This window comes from Carcharodon carcharias, chromosome 9, assembly GCF_017639515.1.
Source record: "Carcharodon carcharias isolate sCarCar2 chromosome 9, sCarCar2.pri, whole genome shotgun sequence".
Classification (NCBI taxonomy): Eukaryota; Metazoa; Chordata; class Chondrichthyes; order Lamniformes; family Lamnidae; genus Carcharodon; species Carcharodon carcharias.
The window spans coordinates 143,812,332-143,828,535 of NC_054475.1; the positions used below are offsets into that span (position 1 = coordinate 143,812,332).

Here is a 16,204-nt window from a genome sequence, read left to right on the forward strand (position 1 = left end):
AAATAGCTGTGATACACAGTATTTGATTTTGTAGAAGGTGTAGCACTCCTTAATAAAATTATAAGTTGGCATATATTACAGAATCAGTAGAGCTTATAAAAATTCCATAAGAGGTGGAACCACATTCCATACAGATTAATCATTGCAAATACACAATTGAGCTGGATTGTATTATTGATTCATTTCTTTTAAACAGCAACTCGACAATAGCACTATTTACTTTTACATGCCTCTCTATATTTGAACAGTGAAATGACAGAATAGCCTTTCATGTGACAGACTGTTTGTTCCAGCCTTGGCAATAAAAGTGGTTGTAGTCTTGCCAGAGTGAAAGAGAATATCATGTTTGAAAGAGAGCAGAGTTCTATGCATGAAGAGGACCTTACCCCATTCACCTCTAACACTCTGATTTTTGTTCCTTTGCCCTTTTTTTTGGCTAAAGGTTGAAGTTTATGCTAAGCAACAGTTTCGTGGGTGCTTGTAGGCTGTCACGTTGTCAGGTCGTCATTACTTCAGCATCAGCAATTGACGACAAAAAGAAAAAGATTTCATTTACGTAGCACATATCATGGCCATAGGACATCTCAAAGCACTTTACTATCAATGAAAACCATGGGGACCTGACTATCATTGCTTGGCCCAATTTTGCTCTTGCTGGATGTTCATTCACGGACTTTGATTAGGGCTTACTGGACAGCAGTAAAGAGCAATGATCCTAGTTAATTCTGTTTTCTTTTTCCTCTGTTGTCCAATTGAAGCAAATCACTTCCTCAACCCATGCCCGCTTTGCTACAACAACGACTTGCATTTAGATGGTGCCTTTAATGTAATGAAGCATCTCAACATGCTTCCAGGAGCATTAAAAAAACAAAGGAAGACACAGTGCCACATAAGGAGATATTAGGTCAACTTGGTCAAAGAGGAAGATTTTGGAGTGTTTTAAAGGAGGCAAGTGAGAGAGGGAGGAAATTCCAGAGCTTGACAACTGAATGCATGGCCACCATAGGTGGAGCAATTATGATTGGGATTTCACAAGAGGCTAGAATTAGAGGAGCATAGGTACTTCAGAGCGTTGCAGAATTTGAAAACAAGAATGAGAATTTTGAAATAAGGACATTGTTTGAGCAGGAGGCATTTCAGTGAGCAAGTTAAGATGGGCAGCAGAGTTTTGGATGACCTCAAGTTTATAGAAGGTGGAATGTGGGAGACCAACCAGGAGTGCATTGGAACAGTTGAGACCAGCGGTAACAAACAGCTTCAGCAGCAGGTAGGGCTGAGATGGGCAAAGCTCAGCCTTATTACGGAGACTGAAATAGGCAGCCTTTTAGAGAAGGCACGAATATGAGATTGGAAACTCTTCTCAGGATCACATGTGATCTCAAGGTTGCGATTAGACTGACTTAATCTCGGACTGTTGCCTGGCAAGAGGGATGGAATTGGCAGTTTGGGAATAGATTTTGGATCAGGGACCGAAAACAATGGCTTCAGTCTTCCCAATATTTAATTGGAGGAAATTTCTGCTCATTCATTACTGAACGTTGGATAAGCAGTCTAATAATTTAGTAACAGTGGAGTTGTCATGAGAGGCAGTGGTGAGGTAGAGCTGGGAAATATTGGCTACTTTAATTTTCCAAAACTCCCTAGATTCGGGGAAGGTCCCATTAGATTGGAAGATGTCAAATGTGGCTGCATTATTCAAAAAGGAAGGGAGACGGAAAGTGAGAAACTACTGGCCAGTTAGCTTAGCATCTGTTGTAGAGAAAATGTTAGAATCTATTATTAAAGAAGTTATAACAGGGCACATGGATAAGCTCAAGGTCATCAGGCAGAGTCAACATGGTTTTGTGAAAGGGAAATCATTTTTAACCAACTTATTGGAGGTCTTTGAGGAAGTAACGTGTGCTGTAGATAAAGGGGAACTGGTGGATGTACTGTTTGGAGAATTCCAGAAGGCATTTGATAAAGTGCCACATCAAAGGTTATTGCAGAAAATAAAAGCTCATAGTGTAGGGGGTAATATGTTGGCCTGGATAGAAGATTGGTTAGCTAACAGGAAGCAAAGCGTAGGCATAAATGGGTCTTTTTCAGTTTGGCAAGATGTAACGAGTGTGCCACTGGGATCAGTGCTGGGACCTCAACTGTTTACAATTTATATAAATGATTTGGATGATGGGATTGAAGGGATGATTGCCAAATTTGCTGATGACACAAAGATAGATAGGAAAGTAAGTTGTTAAGAGGACATAAGGAGGCTACGAAAAGATATAGGTAGCTTAATTGAGTGGGCAAAGATCTGGTAAATGTAGTATAATGTGGGAAAATGTGAAATTGTCCATTTTGGCAAAAAGAATAAAAGAGAAGCATATTATCTAAATGGTGAGAGATTGCAGAGCTCTGAAATGCAGAGGGATTTGGGTGTCCTAGTGCATGAATCACAAAATGACACGACAATTGGTTGTGTCATAAATAGTGAGGAGGAAAGCCTTAGATTACAGGACGATGTAAATGGGCAGAGTAGTGGCAAATGGAATTTAATCTTGAGAAGTATGAGGTGATGCATTTTGGGAGGGCTACCATGGCAAGGGAATGCATAATGAATGGTAGTACCCCAGGAAGTGCAGAGGATCAGAGGGACCTTGGTGCACATGTCCATAGATCCCTGAAGGCAGCAGCACCGGTAGATTAGGTGGCTAAGAAGGCATTTGGAATACTTGCCTTTATTAGCCGAGGCTTAGAATATAAGAGCGGGGAGGTTGTGTTGGAGCTGTATAAAACACTAGTTAGGCCACAGCTGGAGTACTGTGTGCAGTTCTGGTCGCCACACTGTAGGAAGGATCTGATTGCACTGAGAGAGTGCAGAGGAGATTCATCAAGATGTTGCCTGGGCTGGAGGGTTTCAGCTATGAAGAGAGACTAGATAGGCTAGGACAAAAACAGAATTACCTGGAAAAACTCAGCAGGTCTGGCAGCATCGGCGGAGAAGAAAAGAGTTGACGTTTCGAGTCCTCATGACCTTTCTTCTCTTCTTTTCTTCTCCGCCGATGCTGCCAGACCTGCTGAGTTTTTCCAGGTAATTCTGTTTTTGTTTTGGATTTCCAGCATCCGCAGTTTTTTTGTTTTTATCTAGATAGGCTAGGGTTGTTTTCCTTAGAGCAGAGAAGGCTGATGGGGGACCTGATAGAGGTATATAAAATTGAGGGGCATAGATACGGTAGATAGGAAGAAACTTTCCCCTTAGTGGAGGTTTCAATAACCAGGGGTCATAGATTTAAGTTAAGGGGCAGGAGGTTTAGAGGGGTTTTGAGGAAAAAAGCTTTCACCCAGAGGGTGGTTGGAATCTGGAACACACTGCCTGAGGGGGTGGTAAAGGCAGGAACCCTCACAACATTTAAGAAATATTTAGATGAGCACTTCAAATGCCATAGCATACAGGGCTACTGGCCACGTGTTGGAAAATGAGATTAGAATAGATAGGCACTTGATGGCTGGCACAGACATGATGGGCCAAAGGGCCTGTTTCTGTGCTGTATGACTCTATGACTATGACTAAAAGGCTAGTATGCAAGTACAACAAGTAATTAGGAAAGCTAATATAATGTTATCATTTATTGCGCGGGGAATTGAATACAAAAGTTGGGAGGTTATGCTTCAGTTGTACAGGGCACTAGTGAGACCACATTTCGAGTACTGTGTATAGTATTGGTCACCTTATTTAAGGAAGGATGTAAATACGTTGGAAGCACTTCAGAGAAGGTTTACCAGACCTGGTACACCTGAAATGGTTGGGTTGTCTTTTGAGGAAAGGTTGGACAGGTTAGGCTTGTATCCACTGGAATTTAGAAGAATAAGAGGTGACTTGATTGAAATATATAAGATCCTGAGGGGCCTTGATAGGTGGATGTGGAGAGGATGTTTTCTCTTGTAGAAGAATCTGGAACTAGGGGTCACTGCTTAAAAAAAGGAGTTGCTCATTTAAAACATAGACGAGGTGAAAGTTTTTCACTTGGAGGGTCGTGACTTTTTGGAACTCTCTTCATGAAAAGGTGGGGGGATACAATACATAAGTATCACTTTATACAGGTCAAGATGGTTACAGATTTGACCCATAGTCTATGCTGAGTTAATTATCTCAATCAGGGCAGTATTCAGAATGACTTCAACCCTTTGGCCTAGAAAGACAGGAAGGGAAAGAGAGAAAAAAAAAGTCACCTGTTTGCTAACCAACAAACCATGATGGAATGTATGCATGTGTCGAGCATCAGATGAGAACTGGATTGGGTTAGGCTGTAATGGTCCCATTCAGCTAAATAGCCTACTGACAAATATAAATATTTTTAAGACAGAGATGGATAGATCCTTGGTAAGCAAGGGGGTGATAGGTTATCGGGGATAGATGGGATGCAGATTTCAGGTTACAATCAGATCAGTCATAATCATATTAAATGACGGACCAGGCTCGAGGGGCTGTGTATGACCTACTTCTCCTTATTTGTATGTTTGTACGTATGTTCGTATGTAACTCAGAGTAAGACATAGACCTGGGATCTACCTAGTTTATGTAGTTCATTACAACAGCAACTACATCAATTATCCACTTATCCAGTGAGGAAGTAAGGGAATAGAAGATTTATTTTTAATGAAGAATAAGTATTTCTTTAGATCTTGTTATTTGTACATTTGTAAAACTTTACATGGAAGCATGAATGAGGCAAGTATTTGTTTCAGGAAGCAGTTCTTCTGTAATTCTACTCTTAATCATTTTTAGTTTTAAAAATATTTTCATTGTGCATATGTAATAAAGATGCAAACAAAAATTGGAGATTGTGTCTTAGATTATTTTATCCCTACTGATTTGTGTTAATGCTTTTTCTTCCTAAAGGCAAGGCTCACTTTGATGTCAACCATCTGCAAGACATTCACAGAACACACGGGCTTGAGATGAGAAATTCAGAAGAAGGAGCAAGTGGGACAGTTCTACAGCGTTTGTTGCAAGAGCAGCTTCGATATGGAAACCCCACTGAGAATCGAAACCTTCTTGCCTTGCACCAGCAGGCAACAGTAAATGTCATCGCCTACAACAGTAATGGGTCTGTAGTACTTCCAAATGATGGCCTGACACAAGATGAGCGTCAAATGGTCCCACATTCTGCACGACAGGAACCCCAGGGCCAGGAGCTACAAGTTGACAATAGTGTTATGGAGAAGCAGCTGCAGACCCGAGCAGCACAGAATAGCGAGGAACTGCCAACTTATGAAGAAGCGAAGGTCCAATCGCAGTTTTTCAGAGGACAGCAGCATACAGCAGCGGGAACTGCTTTCTTTGTTACTGGAATAAATAACCAGAAAATGAGAACTGAAGGACGGTCCACAGTCCAGAGGGTGGGTACTGGAAAGGTTCACCAAGATGATGGACTTAAAGACTTGAAACAAGGTCATGTCCGCTCTCTGAGTGAACGACTTATGCAACTCTCCTTAGCTACAAGTGGTGTCAAAGCACAGTCCTCAGTTGCAAGTAGTGTAATTTCGTCCCAACAGGCAAACGAATTCTACACACATGCTGGGCATGTTTTGTCTCAGACATCCATGAAAGGCATAGACCCTCGGGGGCCTCCACCAGAATATCCATATAAAAATATGTCAACGTTACCAGTTACTTCCAAGGCTCAGGATTATGGAAATTTCTACAGTGACTTTAGAATGGGAATGACGACTGAGATATTAAAACCTGTCCCAAACTCGCAACACGTCAAGCCAGACGCTCCTGTTATGAGGTACCAGCCACCTCCTGAGTATGGAGCTGCCAGGTAAATAAGTGAAGGACCATTGTAAGTTCTTGGTCTCCAGTATAGTTTTACCTTTATGGGTGAGGAAAGAGCAAAGTCTCATTTTATGGTTTTGCATAGAATGAATAGCAAAGAAACAGGCCATCCAATAAGCTGGTGTTTATGCTTCACACAAAATTCTTTCCACCCCTATCTAACCCTATCAGCATAACTTTCTATATTTTTTCACCCTCATCTTTTCTAGCTTCCCCTCGAGTGCATCTATGCTATTCACCACAACCAATACTTCTGGTAGCGAGTTGAACATTCAAACCACTTTCCGGGTAAAATTTTCCTTTATAATTCTTAAAGATCTCTTATAATCTTAAAAGATCTCTTATGGGGTCTTCCTGTCAGTCTTTTTTCCTAGTCGATGAGTCCCAAATTGATCAATCCTTCCTGATGGTTATAATCTTCTGGTTTCATTTTAGTGCATGCTTTTTGCAACTTCGCCTGTGTCTCTATATCCTCCTTGTAATATGGAGACCAGAAATATGCACATTACTCCAAAAATGGCCTAACCATGGCTATGTACATGTTTTATACTATTAGAATGCAAAAAAAAATTGAATGTGAAGGTGGTTTGTGAAGTACAGTACCTTGCTTTCGTAGTAATTTTCCATATGTGAATTTAGTGATGATCAGTAGGCTATTTAGCTGAATGGGACTATTACAGCCTAACCCAATCCAGTTCTCATCTGATGCTCCACACATGCATACATTCCATCATGGTTTGTTAGTTAGCAATCAGGTGATTTTTTTTTTTCTCTCTCTTTCCCGAGCTGTCTTTCTAGGCCAAAGGATTGAAGTCACTATGAATACTGCTCTGATTGAGAGCATAGACTATGGGTCAAATCTGTAACCATCTTGACCTGTGTAGAGTTATACTTATGTATTGTATGCCCTGGCCAAAGACTTGTGGCCATACTGCTCCATGATAGTGTACTGGAAGGGCCATGAGAGTAGGCCACGTGCCAATCCAACAAAGTAAATACAGAAGCCAGAGATGGAGGAAAGCAGAACACTTGAAGGTTTATGGAAATGAAGGAAGTTACAGCGATAGGGAGGGGCAAGGAGATGGTGGGATTAGAATTCTAGGATGGGAGTTTTAAATTGGAGACATTGCTGGACTGGAAGCCATTGTAGCTCGGCACATTTGATAGGTGATTGGAACTTGGGACAGATTAGGATACCGGCAGCCCAGCTCAAGTTTATGGAGGTTAGAAGATGAGAGGCTAGCAAAGGGGGCATTGAGGTCTTTCTGGATGGAGGAGCTAAAATGGGTCAGGTGGTTGCTTTTAGTATTTATCTAGTTTGTCACAGATGCACCCAACCTTCCCATAGTCTAGCAGTCTGTTGGGGCTACATTGTGTGTTGTCTTTTGCCTCCTGAAAATATTCTGTTTCAGCAGCAGCAATGACAAGGAAGGAGAAAGTAGGCCTTGATAGGCGAACATGATAGTATCCATTTTGGCCCTTGTTTGTTCCTTTTTTTTTACTTTTTCCCATGGTTTTTCTGTGTTTTTGAGACTTATGTTCTGTGCCTGACTTGCTGGAGCAGGAACAAACTTGTGTTATATTCTAAGAGACTAAAACTGATGACCCCACAAAGTGCAAAATTGTCTTCATTAAAAATATATACTTTGTTTCCTTGAAGGATTTGATTCTGGTTCAACAGATGCCAGTAGCCCTTCAATTTCTTTTTTCAATGGATGTTATCCAAGAATAAACCCACATTACCACTCTGTGGGCTAATTGGACACGCGGGCTTTGTAGTTAAACTTTGCATACGTGCATGCTTCCAGAGGGATCTTGAATTCAGATCATTCATTTTAATTAACAAAAATATTTACCAAAACTGAATCTCACCTTTTTGCTACCTCATTGTTTTCTAATATTTGGGAAAGTAACTGATGAAAATTTTGGCAGGAATGCCAAAAAATAATTTGTGGCATTTTCATTTGATATTTGTTAATTAACTTTTGAGGATCTTATGACTATAACTGCTCTGAGTGGGAGCAGAGCCGCAACTCCTGTGGGACTGTGCACAAGATAGAGTATTGGACGCTGATAGTCTGCTTTGACTTGGTCATCTGATAACACGTTACAATACAAAATCACAACCTTACTCACAGAGACTTGTAGAGTCCATGCTCATAATTATATCCAGTACTTGCAGTATTCACTTCCAAGAAAAATGAAATCCTTTAATCACAACCATGTGTTAGCTGCAAATAAGTAAATTTTCATAGTATGAATCCTATGTTGTCTTGATGCAAACTTGAAAGTGTTGGCACCAACTGTGTCCCCTCTGGTCCCTTAGCTGATTCTTAGCTGATTTTTCTCTTATTGCTCATCTCTGATTACCCTCGAAGTGATGGTGAGCTCTCTTCTTGAACTGCTGCAGTCCATGTGCTGTAGGTACACCCACAGTGCCCTTAGGAAGGAACTGCTATGATTTTGTCTCTTTGACAGTGAAGGAAATGAGATTTGGTTCCAAGTCAGGATGGTGAGAGACTTGGAGGGATTGGCAGGTAGTAGTGTTCCCATGCATCATTCTGTCATGAAGAAAATAGGAATACTGTGCAGAGTATTAATGAGTTGACTGATAATTTGAAGTGGAAGCAATAATTAAAGAAGACTCATGAAGTCTAAATTTGGGTGATTTTAATCCGACTAACCCGTTCAGATTAGATGAAGCCTGAGGATTGAATTTTTTACCTGTTGCTCAATCAAGAGCTGATATTTTAAATATTAATATGCATGTAAATATTTAAGAATCATTGGACCGTTGGTTTGCAGCAGGCCTCAAAGGCATAATGGCCTTAATACATTGAAAAGAATGAGAATGCGTTATTCATTCATTGTTACATGAAGCTGTTATAAAGTTTTTTTATTCATTCACGGGATGTGGGCTTCGCTGGCTGGGCCAGCATTTATTGCTCATCCCTAGTTGCCCTTGAGAAGGTGTTGGTGAGCTGACTTCTTGAACCGCTGCAGTCCATGTAGTGTAGGTACACCCACAGTGCTGTTAGGAAGAGAATTCCAGGATTTTGACCTAGTGACAGTGAAGGAATGACTATATGTTTCTAAGTGTGGATGAAGAGTGACTTGGAGGGGAACTTCCAGGTGGTGGGGTTCCCATCTATCTGCTGCCCTTGTCCTTCTAGGTGGTAGGGGCCATGGGTTTGGAAGGTGCTGTCTAAGCAACCTTGGTGAATTCCTGCAGTGCATTTTGTAGATGGTACACACTGCTGCTACTGTATGTCAGTGGTGGAGGGAGTGAATGTTTGTGGTGCCAGTCAAGTGGGCTGCTTTGTCCTGGATGGTGTCAAGCTTCTTGAGTGCTGTGGGAGCTGCACTCATCCAGGCAAGTGGAGAGTATTCCGCCACACTGCTGACTTGTGCCTTGTAGATGGTGGACAGGGTTTTGGGAGTCAGGAGGTGAGTTACTCGTTGCACGATTCATAGCCTCTGACCTGCTCTTGTAGCCACAGTATTCATACAGTTAGTCCAGTTCAGTTTCTGGTCAATGGTAACCACACGCACGCACGCACGCACGCACGCACGCACGCACGCACGCACGCACGCACACACACACACACACACACACACACACACACACACAGTTGATAGTGGGGGTTTCAGTGATGGTAATGCCATTGAACGTCAAGGGGTGATGGTTGGATTCTTTCGTGTTGGAGATGGTCAATGCCTGGCACTTGTGTGGCATGAATGTTACTTGCCGCTTGTCAGCCCAAGATTGGATGTTGTCCAGGTCTTGCTGCATTTGAGCGGGGACTGCTTCAGTATCTGACGAGTTGCAAATGTTGCTCAATATTGTGCAATCATCAGTGAATTGCACACTTCTGACCTTATGATGGAAGGATGGTCATTGATGAAGCAGCTGAAGATGGTTGGGCCTCGGACTCTAGCCTGAGGAATTCCTGCATTGATGTCTTGGAGCTGAGATGACTGACCTCCAACAACCACAACCATCTTCCCTTGTGTTAGGTATGACTCCAACCAGTCGAGAGTTTTCCCCCTGATTCCCATTGACTCCAGTTTTGCCAGTGCTTCTTGATGCCGCACTTGGTCATATGCTGCCTTGATGTCAAGGCAGTCACTCTCGCCTCACTTCAGGATTTCAGCTCTTTTGCCCATGTTTGAACCAAAGCTGTAATGAAATCAGGAGCTGAGTAGCCCTCGTGGAACCCAAACTGGGCGTCAGTGAGCGGGTTATTGGTGAGCAAGTGCCGCTTGATAGCACTGTTGATGACCCCTTCCATTACTTTACTGATGATCGAGAGTAGACTGATGGGGCAGTAATTGGCCGGGTTGGATTTGACCTGCTTTTTGTGTACAGGACGTACCTGGGCAATTTTCCATACAGCCGGGTAGATGCCAGTGTTGTAGCTATACTGGAACAGTTTGGCTAGGGGTGCAGCAAGTTCTGAAGCACAAGCCTTCACTGACACACAACATTTAGTTCTTGCCTTCGTCTAATCTTTCTGAGAGGGACTAGTGAACAACCTGCCCCCAAGCCATCTACCATATTCCTATTGAACAAGTATGCAAAAGTGCACTAGTGTTCCTGACGCACAATGTGAATTCTTGTTTCTCTCCTCCTTTCCTTCCTGTAGGGAAACACCTGGCCTCCACTTTGTGCCTTTCCCTGATGACACAGCTGGGATCAGGAACTCAGACACAATAACTTTTTTTTTGATGTTTAAAGTACCCTTCAACTTCCTCTTTAGTTCTATGCTTGGATAAACCAACTTTAAATCCAACAAGCAATTGTTTTTTTTTTAAAAGAAAAGTCCCAGGGATGGGCTATCCTTTTCGATAAACTATACACAGGATAAAGGCATCAGTGAAGTTGAACTGTGAGAAATCTCTAGCTATGTATTGTATAGGTATGTATGTTTTGTGCCCTGCTGCTGGTCTCACTACTGCTACTACACCTTATTAGCACTACTACTTATTCTTTTGTCATGCCGTTCACATCAAATGTCTCAAAGCCCAATATGAGGCAAAAGTGCTAAAGCAGGAAGGAGGAGGGACTTGGGGGATATCTGAAACCAGTCAAGTGGTAGCTTTTGAAGTGGGAAGGAGATTTGCCTTCCTTGTAGATAGTTATAGGCATAGAATTCCATGGTGCAATGGCTCTGCTAGAAATACTGGAGCAAAGGTTATACAACTGACCTGTCAGAAGACTAAAGAACACTGATGTAACTCCTCAAAGTCAGTAAGTACACTGTCTGGGGTTCACCACCTCTTTTCTCATCCTTCTTGACCTGCTTGCAGTCTTTGACATAGTCAACCACACTATCTTCCTCCACTGTGTCTCCTACATTGTTCGTCTCAGTGGATCGTCCTTTCTTGGTACCACTTTTACCTATCCAGTCATAGCCAAAACTAGCACTGGGTTCTTTTCCAAGCTTGTGTCATTACATCTGCAGTCTCCCATAGATCAACCTTACCCTCCTCCTCTGCCCCTTGGTGGCATAGAGGGCATGAGGTCAGGTTCCGCATTTATTATACTGATGACACCCAGCTCTACATCTCCACTCCTTACCTCAGCCCATTTACTGCTTCTGAGTTGTCAAACTTCTTGTCTGACATCTGGATCTAGATGAGCTGTAATTTCTTCCAGTTGAACTCTGAGAATACTGAAACCAGCATCTTTAGTCTCTGCCAAAAATTCCACACCCTCGTCATTGCCACCTCCTTCCTGGCCACTGCTTGTTTGAACCAGATTATTTTAAAACTCAACATCGTATTTGATCTCATGTTGAGCTTCTGACACTATATCAATTACCATCACAAAGGTCACCTACTTCCACCTCTAACATTTGAAATCTGTGTTCAGTCTCAGCTGATATGCCCATGCCTTTTTCCCCCTCTGGACTGAACAATTCTCTTTGCTGGCCTGCTATCATTCACACTCCCTAAAGTTAGCTCATCTAAACACTGCTGTCCATAACCTATTAAGTTGTGCTTATCCATTGCTCCTTTGTTCACTGAGTTACATTAGCTCCTGTGTTCTCAGTGTCTCAGATTTAAAACTTACTTCATCATGTTTAAACCAATTCATGGTTTTTGCTGCTCCCAACTCTATAACTTTTACAAGCCCTACAACTGTCTGAGAACGATGTTGCTCCAAGTTCAACCTCATCAGCAACCCCCAACTCCTTTCACCCTACCATTGGAAGCTGTGTCTTTTGATATCTTGGCACTTAGCTATGGAATTCTCTCCTAAACCTCCCTGTATTTTCATTGTCCTCCTATTTTGACTTTCCTTAAAGCCAAACGCTTTGAGCAAACTTTTAGTCATCCTTTGCTTGGGTGTCCATTTTTGCAAAGGTGCAATATAGATGCAAGTATTGTACTGGGTTGGTAATGTAGAAATGGAAGTGTGGTATCTTGGTGACGTTTGAGGCTTTGGCTGAGATTGAATAGAGCACTGAAGTTGTGTGCCATTATATGTCAATTGACTGAAGTCAATGGATTCTTCTTGGGTAAGGGTATTAAGGAACAAAAGTGGGTAAATGGAATTGTACAGATTAGCCATGATCTAATAGAAGGTTGCCTTCCTGTTCCTATCTCTCTGCTATCCTTCAAAGATCTGTAACAAAATCTATTGCTTTAACTTTACCTTTGGCCCTGCAGTGTTCACCCAGCCCATGGCCTTGCTTAGACTCTGAAGAACATCCTGTAATCTTCCAATCACCATATGACAATGAGTTAAAGTTGTTTTCAGGGACAGCTAGGATGGGGCAATAGGTGGGCCACATGTGGCCCCAGGCTGTATTGCAAGTATAAATGTTCAGTAGTAATTGATAGTAATTCTGAAGAATCAGATATGGAAGGAGGCGGAGTATTTGAGAACTGGCAAGTTTGTTTTTCAAATCCGCCAATACTTGTTTGCTTCAGACAAATCAGCAGGTGTAATTTTTTCAGTCTTGCCTCAGTTTCCTATGAGCCCTAAAGATGTTTTTTCTCATTATGTTGATGGAAAAAAATGCTGATTGACAGTAGCTGGAGGGTTGAGGTCATTGCTTAACCAATCAGTGTGAAGAACCACACAATGTTTGGTTGTTTGCCTGCAATGCACCCATTGATGTGTTTTTTTTAACAATATCATACAATGTACTTGTTTTACTAGTCTGCAAATATTTGGGAAGTTGCACCACTGGCTATTATTTTCCATTTTAGTTACTCAAAAAAAAGCAAGACATGCAATTGGGGGAGGCATGTTCGATAAGCAAGAAAAAGTCATACTTCTGTCTGGCAAAAGGACTGTAACTCCTGGCAGTGCACTTCAGATTTACATGAGAGATGGCTGTTCCAATCCTTTTGAATTAGTGTCAATCTGTTAGAATGGCAAATGCCTCACTACATTGGATGGAAGACAACCATTCTTGATTTGAACAGGAACTAATGCTGTGTAATAAGAGAAATGGTGTAATAATGTATGGCAAAACCCCTTTCTTTGTACTAAACTGCAATTAATTCCCTACCTGTAATAATGTCTATTGATTGAGAATTCTCAGTTGTTGCGTTTATTCAAGGCTAATATTAATAGATTTTTGGACTGTAAAGGAATCAAGGGATATGGGGATCAGATGGGAAAATGGAGTTGAGGTCAAGGATCAGTCATAATCCTGTTAAATGGCAGAGCAGCTGCAAAGGACCCTATGGCCTACATCTGCTTCTATTTTTATGTTCTGCTCATTGTTATCTACAATTAGTAGTCTCTTTTGTATTAACAGGCAAACTCAAGAGGGGGCGATACATCAGTTGCAGTTACAACAGCGAATCTATCAGCATAGCCCATCATCATCTCAGACATCAATGGGATCTGCGTCTGTAATGCAGCCACCACCCTCACCAAACCTGGTGGCTGCTCAACCCCAGCAGGTCCCATTTGCAGGCCACCCGCATCAGCAGTTCCAGGGAGACCCATTGGCCATTGTCTTGCGAGCTCAGCAGATGGTGGAAATCTTGTCAGAGGAAAACCGTGCTCTTAGACAGGAGTTAGAGGGATACTATGACAAAGTGGCTAAATTACAGAAGGTAATGAAAGTTCTGTTAGCAGCGTTTACACTATAGGTAGCATGAATGACTGATTATTTTCTTATTGTATCATAAGCTTTTTCCAAGACGATTTGGCGACAAGGTAGGTTAAGATGTTTTCTTTCACCTTTGGGGTTGGATTCAAAGTCATCCCTCAGTGGGAATAAACACTGTCATGTATCAGTCATCTAAATTAAATGGTTTTGGGGCAGTGCCAATCTTTGTGGGCACAGGTCAATATCCTGAAACTGCCTTTAAATTGGCAATAAACTAGAGGTTTGCTGAAGAACATTAGCTGGAGATGGAAATGTGGTAAAGATGCTTTTCTGGAGGTGGGGTTGAAACGCATTGTTAAAGTAAAGTAGAGGAAAACCTGCAACCTCTAATGTAGTACCTGAGATGCAAATGCTTGGAAGTTGCATTGGATGTAAAAAGTAGGAAAATATTTAAATCCTAAATTGACACCCTTACCTTGATAAATACGTGTCAGATTAAATGGCATTTTGCTAATCTAATATATAAAATACATTTTGTGTCTTTAGATGTGGTGTTTGTAAGTACTGTTTCTTTCTGATTGATTGGCCTAGTTTGTAAACTCACTGAATTCATTGCAGCAAAGCCTTCAAGATACAGCTACCATTTTTTTGTGGGCACTGTTTGACACTTGAAGAAATCTCAAATGTATTTCCAAAGCAAGCTACTGAGACATGTTGAATTTTCTCAATGCTTGTTATGGAGTCCACGTTGTTTGCACATAAGAACACCAACACTTGAATGAGTCCCGAGAGCTTTGGTGCAGATTGATGGTGACAAAACTTAGGCATCTACAAGTGTGTGTGGGCATGTTCCTGGGTTTAACCAGGTAAAACTGCACTACCTATCATTACAGAACTTCTAACTGCTTGATCAGCTAGGATTACCTTTGTTAGGCAGTTAATTTGCAGCTTTATTTTGGAGCCAAATGGAAAGAATCACAGCCTCAAATGAGCAGGCTGCTGCTCCTGCTTCCACTCTCAAGCCTGGACAGCTGGCCAGTTGTCATGCTTTTTTTTTTTAACTTATTCTTTCATGGTTTGTGGGTGTTGCTGGCAAGGCCAGCATTTGTTGCCAGCTCCAACTGCCCCTGCGAGGACATTTCAGAGGGCAACCACATTGCTGTGGATCTGGAGCCAGACCAGGTAAGGACGGCAGATTTCCTTCCCTAAAGGACATTAATGAATCAGATGGGCCAGCTTTTATAATAGTTGATAGTTTCATAGTCACCATAGTTTATAGCTTACAGTTCCAGATTCTTTTTATTGAACTTAAATTCCACCAGCTGCCATAGTGGGATTTGAAGCCTTGCTCCCCAGAGAGTTAGCTTGGGTCTCTGGATTACGAGTCCAGTGATATTGCCACTGTGCCACCATCTCCCTCTGCTTATTGGGAACTGTCTGGTCCAGGTATTAGATTAACGAGCCTATCACATGAATTTCCATTGGTAGCCTCATCGCCTTAGAGTCACATGGACCCCAAAGGAACCCCATCCCTTTTCCCTCCCTCCCTCCAACTATGGTCACTAGTTGGTGGTGGCAACTGACAAGTGTTGTTGATTCTCACTGGTTGAACAACAAGTACTTGGACCTCGACAGCAGCACAGTAAACAGTACATTTCAACATTACCACACTCTCCATCACTGCATATCGTACCCCATCAAAGCACCAGTGGGTGGAGGCCTGGGCCTTCAGTAATCGCTGTCAGCTATCATAACCAGTTGACACATTAAACTCTGAGCATAAGACAGAGGTAGTGAGGCAGCAGTGTTTTCTGCTTGTGTTCTCTACTCAGTGGGTCAGTTGTTTCTGTCTATGTTTCATTAATTTTTTTAGAGAATTTTTTTTCTAGAATGAAGACCAGTTTCTCGACTGTAGGTGGGAGGAGCATCAGATTCATGTGTGCTCCCTCAAGAGAGCTGGCTTGAGTAGCGCAGCACAAGGTGAACATTGAGACTGTGACTGGATCTGGAGAGATGCAAAGTGTAGCTGATAGCACTAGTTAATACTGGAGTAAGTAGACATGGCTTGCGAAGTGCAAGTTATTGAAGCTAGTCTACGGCAAGGAAAGTTTGATGGACCTTTGGCTCCACGTACAATGAGTATCCTGGACTTATTTATGCAGCTCTGAAGCACTACTGTCATTCCCAGCAACATTCAGCTGCAAGATTGGATTTACAACACCTGTAGGGCAAAAACAAAGAGGAACCAGCTGAACATAGAGCCTGACATGACACTCAAGCTGTTCAACTTGTAACCAGACCTCACCTC

The 16,204-nt window shown here is 42.1% G+C and overlaps 1 protein-coding gene across 3 annotated transcripts in view; it reads left to right on the forward strand.

Moving 5' to 3' along the window:
- The window catches only part of amot (angiomotin), an 83,011-nt gene that overhangs the window by 26,971 nt on the left and 39,836 nt on the right, over positions 1–16,204 (forward strand). For all 3 annotated transcript variants that reach the window (XM_041195366.1, XM_041195365.1, XM_041195364.1), the window contains 2 exons: positions 4,880–5,804; positions 13,597–13,900. In XM_041195366.1, the coding sequence (XP_041051300.1) occupies positions 4,939–5,804; positions 13,597–13,900 (1,170 nt within the window). In that variant the 5' untranslated portion in view covers positions 4,880–4,938. The remainder of the gene's footprint in view (positions 1–4,879; positions 5,805–13,596; positions 13,901–16,204) is intronic.